At 49.2% G+C, this 6,649-nt stretch overlaps 1 protein-coding gene across 1 annotated transcript in view; it reads left to right on the top strand.

Moving 5' to 3' along the window:
* LOC123090854 (HMG-Y-related protein A) overlaps positions 1–1,199 on the top strand; it is a 1,668-nt gene extending 469 nt beyond the window's left edge. Inside the window, exons 2-3 of the mRNA XM_044512207.1 lie at positions 1–64; positions 202–1,199. Coding sequence (XP_044368142.1) covers positions 1–64; positions 202–813 — 676 coding nt within the window. The 3' untranslated portion in view covers positions 814–1,199. The remainder of the gene's footprint in view (positions 65–201) is intronic.
* The last annotated feature ends 5,450 nt before the right edge of the window (positions 1,200–6,649 follow it).

Below are 6,649 nucleotides of genomic sequence, written 5' to 3'. Positions count from 1 at the left end.
CAGCGGCGACCAGTCGTCGCCCCGCGCGGCCTCCGACCTCGCCGTCCCCCCCTCCTACCCCGAGGCAAGCACCCGCCGCCCCTCGTATCTAAACCCTAGCCGCCGGTGCCGCGGCCGCCTCGTTCTTTCCCCAGATCTGCGGCCCGGCCCCCGACCGATCTGGGAAAATTGACTTCTTTTGGCTCCGTGTGGTGGGTGCAGATGATCGTGGAGGCCATCGCGTCGCTCCGGGAGCCCAACGGCTCCAGCCAGGCCGCCATCGCGCGCCGCATCGAGGCGGCCCACGGCGCCGGCGGCGACCTCCCGCCGTCGCACCCCGCGCTCGTCGCCGCGCACCTCTCCCGCATGTCCGCCGCCGCCGAGCTCGTCGCCGTCGCCGGGGGCAAGTACGCGCTCCCCCCGCCGCCCTCCAGCTCCCTCGTCGAGGAGGAGGACATGGAGGCGGAGGTGGGGGAGGAGGACGACGAATCCTCCGACGACGCGCCGCTGCTGCTGCCGCCCCCGCCTCCCGCCAAGCGCGGCCGCGGCCGGCCCCCGAAGGTGCGCCCGCCAGGCTACTACCCCGTGGGGGCTCCCGCCATCATCGGCGCCCCTCCTAGCGACGGACTAGCCGTCGCCGTCGCCGTCGCCACCGCGCCGCGCCGGCGGGGCCGCCCGCCCAAGCCGCGGGACCCAGACGCGCCGCCCAAGATCCCGCGCCCGCGCGGCCGGCCGCGCAAGAACCCGCTCCCGGACGGCATGGCGCCGGTCCCGCGGCCCGGCTCCGCCGCGGCCAAGCCGCGCCCGCAGTTCGCCGAGGTCGGCTTCGTGTGAGCGAGGCCGGGCCGGAGCGAGCGAGCTAACATTTCCACTTTGTGCCTGGTGTCCGTCCGTTCTGTTCAGCGTGGGGGTCATTTCTCCGTTCGTGTTGTTCTAATTGGAGGTGGAAGACGAGACGATGCAGCAGCAGCGTCTGTCCAGCGAGTGTGGGTGGTGTTTCAGTCCGTGGTGTGGTGTTGGTCGCCGGAGGGCGCGTCGTCTCCCCCGGCGACGGACGGTGTATCTCTCTGTATCTCTGTCAGCGCAGCGCACACTTAGTCGATCCTTTCCTTCCACCAGGAGGACACAACGAGCCGAGGCGTCTGCTTCTGCTCCAGTGACTGTATTGATGCTCTTCTCAGTTCATTTCAAGCGTGAATCACATTGATTTTTGTTCCTTTTGACCTCCATCTCCCATGGTTTCCGGTTGTCGATCTGTGATGTTAACACTGCTCTCCAGTAGCTGTTAAAATGCATTTGCAAGTGAACGCTGCTCCATTTCTTGCATGATTTCAAACATTTGCTTGCCCAATGGAGCATGTTGTCCCTTGTGCAAGGACTGGGATCACGCGTGATATGCCTTGCCTCCGCCACGGTGTTCTCTGGACCGCGAACGAGATGCTGGTGCACGACAGAATCTGGTGATCTGCTGACGCGGGGAGGCGTCCCCGGAGAGAAAACGGATCAGCCGGCGATCGGATGCTGTTGTACTGGCGATGGCGACGCTGAAGTACTAGGCGAGTAGCAGTCCTAGGCAGTTTCAAGAATGTTCATGGCTGGCATCAATGCAGGTAGAGAGAGATGGGTGAGCACGACATGGCCCGGGCTCCGGTGCTTTATCATCTCCCTGGTTAAAGAGCGGTTCAATCCAATTTCATTCCATCATCCCAACGGTGGTGACGGCAGCCATGGCTCCATGCGGTGCTGAGTTCGAGACGAGTTGCTCGCGTCGTCTTCTTCCTCGTTCGAGTTGAGCGAAATGGCTTCGATCTTGCTCCCTCCGTCCGAAAATACTAGTCATCAAAAGAAATAAAAGGAGATGTATCATAGTACCTGCTCTGAAAGAAACGCGAGTTAGCTGGGAATGTGTGCGGCTTGGCTGCATCGGCAAAGCTTCAGTGATGGTGTATTCCGATGGCTCTTTCTGCCGCCTCACTTTTCTCCCCTGCTACAGCAACCTTGGGCGATCTCTTTGGTGATTCAAACCCTCTGTTACTCTGTTTCAAACCGCAACTTGGGAAAGGGACGACAGCGTATGGGCGCATCTTCGTCGTGAAGCTACGACCGCTTCGTCGAACTGCCGTGCGCTCAGTTCACTTTCCTAGTTCTTCACCTCAACCTATCCACGAATGTTCTTTTCCTCCTGAAAAATCAAAGAGGATTGGCACGCTTTATAAGAAAACACAAAAACATACCGTGCAAAACAAGTTCCGCCAGAAGAGAGCCTAAGGGCATCTCCCGTGAACCTAAGGGCATCTCCCGCGAACCGTACGGACCGCGGAAGGCATCCAATGCGGGCCTGTATCGGTCCAAGGCGCGGTCCGGATGCGTTTTCTCCCGCAAATTAGAGACAGTGAGGGGAGGTTTACGGAAGTCCGGACAACAGACACCCCCGGCCCACCCATTCCCCCTTCCGGTCTCATTACCTTCCACTCACTCCTTCTCCCCCTTACTTTGCATCCGCATCCTCCACCTCCGCCTCCGCCGCCGCCGTTGTACATCTCCTCCCGCCACAGAGGCATTGCCGGGCGTCCGCAACCAGCACCGACGCGCTCGCTCGCCATTACAACGGAGTTGTCCACCCTCGAGCTGTTCGTATCCAGGTACACTCTGCCCGGACACCACACCCGTAGGTGTTTGGTCAAATGTCATTGAGTTTTTTTTCAAATGCTATGTCATTTTTTAGAGTACGAAGGATGGTGAGCTACTCGACCATGGAGGATGAGTTGTTATCCGATGCGTGTTTGGCCGTATTCACGGATTACGTAGGCAGGAGTAGAGGGGAGCCTTTCTGGCAGCATATGCATGAAAAGTTTCACGCACGAAAGCACATTGCACCCTACGACATGTACATCATTCAACTACGCAACTTGAGGTCGTTATCGTATTGCCGGTACACTATCGAGGCCAGCGTCACCAAGTATTGCGACATGGTTCGTCAGCTCGAGGCAAAAGCTGGCCATTGCACGTGGCAAAGGATGAGACCGTAAGTTTTGCTTCCTCTTGCCCAATTTGTTGATTGAATCATTCACTCAATGTTGGTGTATATATTGTATGTAGCCCGCACGCGCTGCCGTGGTATACCACAAGATAGAGGGACGATCATTTACGTGCACACACTGTTGGATGAAGCCGAAGGGGGAGTATTATGTGGAACAACATGATCCGTTGATGAAAAACTTGTTGTACTATACTTAATTTGCAAAACTTGAAGCATCGTCAGACCAAAAAGCTGCACTAGCAAGGCAAACCTCCGATAGATGTACGCCTATCTGAACAGGAAGAGAACATTGACAACCACCCTGACCAGTGATGCTTTCCCAAAGTGGCAATAGTGACATACTCAAACTGGTCCTCACAACACCATATCATGTCCAGGACTCCAAGGCGACGCTCCCTCCTCACAACAGCATATCATGTCAAGGTCTCCAAGGAGGGAGGGACGCCGTGAGCAGTGAGCAGCTACTGTCATTCAATTTGGCAAATATGAGATATGAGGTTTTCACCCTACGGACAAATATGCGGTAGGGAAGTCGCCGAACCTACGAGTGTGTATGAATTTTTGTAGTTTCACAATTTTAAGAAGCACGACCAAGATTTAGCAAATAACATGATGTAAGAATCTTAGATCTTGGTCTAGAAGTGTAAGATCGGCGGAAAAATCCATTCTTAGAATAAAACCATGATCGACATGGATCAAACCCCATGTCAAGCACTCATGTTTTTTCTGGCAAACTTGCCCTCCATAGAGGGCCGGTCCTATTTGGCGCATAGGTCGTGCGTGCCCCTAACATGCGTATGTCCTCTGTATGGGCCTGCCCATGCTGGGTTCTTTCCACTGATTTGGGAAGGTTCTAGAACCTTCCTTGAACCTGTTTTCCTTTGTTTTTTCTCCTATTTTTTCTTTCTTTTTATCATTTTTGTCTTTCATTTTTATTTTTATTTATTTTTAAGTTTTTTTCATGTTTGTTTTTTATTTTCGTTTTTACCTTTCCTTTTTCCTTTTTTCTTTTTGCAAACATCTTTCAAAATTGTGAAAAAAATTTGAATTCGTAAAAGATTTTGGAAATCATGAAGATTTTGTATTCGCAAACATCATTTTGAAATCATGAACATTTGTCAAATTCGCAAGAAATATTTTGAAGTCATGAACATTTTTTTGGATTTGCTATCATTTTCTACAAATCCGTGAACATTTTTTGAAATTGTGAACATATTTTTTGAAACTCAAGAACATTTTTAGAATATAGTTTTTTTAAATTCGTGATCATTTTTTTCTTAATATTTTTTTTAATCATGAGCATTTTTCGACTTCATGACTTTTTAATTTATAAACATTTTTTTCAAATACACGGCCATTTTTAATTCCCGAACATCTTTATGAAATCATGAAGATTTTTTCAATACGTGACATTTTTTTACAAATTCGTGACATTTTTTAAAATTGTGAACATTGTTTTGAAACTTGTGAACATTCTTTTGAAATGGTAAACATTTTTTGAATCAGCGAACATTTTTTGAATTCGGTTATTTGTTCAAATTTGGAAACATTTTTTGAATGCGCAATCACTTTTTTAGATCATTAACTCTTTTTGATTTCCTGAACATTTCTTTCAAAATCATGAACAAGTTTGGAATATGCGAACATTTTTTGGATCTTCAAATTTTTTATGATGTATTGAACATTTGTTTTTCCAAATTTAACAATTTCCAATATATTTTGAAATCCCAAATTATTATAAAGAAGAATAAAATACAGAAAATAAAAAGAAAAACACATAGAAAAAATGGGTGCCCCGTCCCTCACATGGGCCGGCCTTAAAGGGCGCGCGTTGGCTTGTTCGCCCGAGTGCATCGCGCTAAAATAGGAGGTCCCTCTTGTTATAGTGGAAAGGCCTATTGCAAACTGGGCCAGAACCCAGACGATTATAAGATCAATGCTGCACGGTACAAGCAAAATAAAAAACATAAAAAAATTGAATTACAACTTTGCCATGAAGAGGCACGTGTAAACAACTATCGCAAAGAAAGCGACACGTCGACCTCCAGGCCACCATGAAGGCGGACAAGTGCTGATGAGTCTGGTTGTCCGCCGACCAAGGGGTTGACTGCCAACGCCGATGAACAGAAGCCCGAGGTCGTAACCATCAAATGTTGAAGAGCAACAACACTATAGTCCATTAGCAAATCCTTCCATATAGGGTTTGGAGGGAGAAGACGAGCTTGGCCTCAAACAACTTGGATGATCACCATCGCCTATCACCGAGGAAGCGCCCCTAGATAAAGTAGAGGCCGTCGAGTGGAAATTGAAGGTTTGGGTCAAAGCATGAGAGAATTATTCAAGGCCCAAAAATCCTGGAAGGGGGCTACGATGGATGTCGAAGAGAAGCTGGATATGATCCCATCATGTTTATCACTATAAGGCGAGCTCTCTCCAGTGTACAAAAGAAAGCAAAAATAACACATCAACAAATCGAGATGAGAGAGACACCGGGAACTAGTCATGAAGCCATGGGCCTCCTCCAAACCAGCTTGCTTCAACTTCCAGATGACCTGCTCCCAAATCTGAATGGAAGCACAGAGTAAGAACAAACCGGATACCGAAGATAAGAGGGAACAAGACCGCCCGAGAAGGGACCAACATGATGCATGTATTTTTATTAGAACGGATCAACTCTCCGCCCCTCTCCCCCAACGCCCTCTCATTTTGTTACCCGTGAGCCCCTCCCCTTCCCGTCTCTCGCCAGTGACGTATAGGGCGTGGGACCCTTTTCCACTTTAATTCCCCCCCTCCGTAAAGAAATATAATATCATTTAATTTACTCCTCTTATATTTCTTTACAAAGGGAGTAGTAGTTCTTAGCACTCATGTTGGAATAAGCACCAATACAAATACCATTTGGTGCTTTATGTGAATTTGTACCGATGTAATTTCCGATACAAATTCCATTCCACACGAGAACCAATCCATAGTTGGATGTTTAGGAGGGTACTTGTACTCCGAGCCAACAAGGGATCTAATCATAGCTTTTACCATCTTATTGTTCGATCAAAGCATTTTCTTTTCAGTAGGAGGTGATACTTTCATGATATCGAGATGCTAGTGGCGACATCGATCAATCTTAAAGCTCCGCGATTGCAGTCTTTGGAAGGCATTATACGAAGTGTGTGTGTGATGGTGGATGCGTAGATATGAAAGTACACGTTGTACTCAATATTTTATATTTAAAAAATCCAATCTAGAAAATAAACAAAATACTCCATTTCCGGCATGGGCACCCTCCTCAACCTTGCGTAGGTACTTTAGTTACCTAGAGTGTCTTACATTTATTTACAGAGGGAGAATTTGCTAAGAGGCAAGCACTTATCTAAGCATGAAATTTATAATTCGTACTCTACCAAAAATTGGTCATAGCCAAACCGCTTATCTTAGCATTGCGGCAAGCGAGCGCGTGACTGACAACTCGGGCGCACCATTTCCGACGGCTCAGATCGCCTTTCCCCAGAATCCAACGGCGGCGCCGCCTCTCACCACCTCAGCAGCGTTGGAAACCCAGATCTCCTCTTGCCCGAGATCCAAAGCACCTTCCTCCTCCCCACCCATCGGCCATTCCCTCCCTCCCCCCCCCCC

Source organism: Triticum aestivum, chromosome 4B (genome assembly GCF_018294505.1).
Source record: "Triticum aestivum cultivar Chinese Spring chromosome 4B, IWGSC CS RefSeq v2.1, whole genome shotgun sequence".
NCBI lineage: Eukaryota > Viridiplantae > Streptophyta > Magnoliopsida > Poales > Poaceae > Triticum > Triticum aestivum.
The sequence above is the reverse complement of the archived record's forward strand: the minus strand, read 5'-3'. Positions and strand labels throughout refer to the sequence as shown.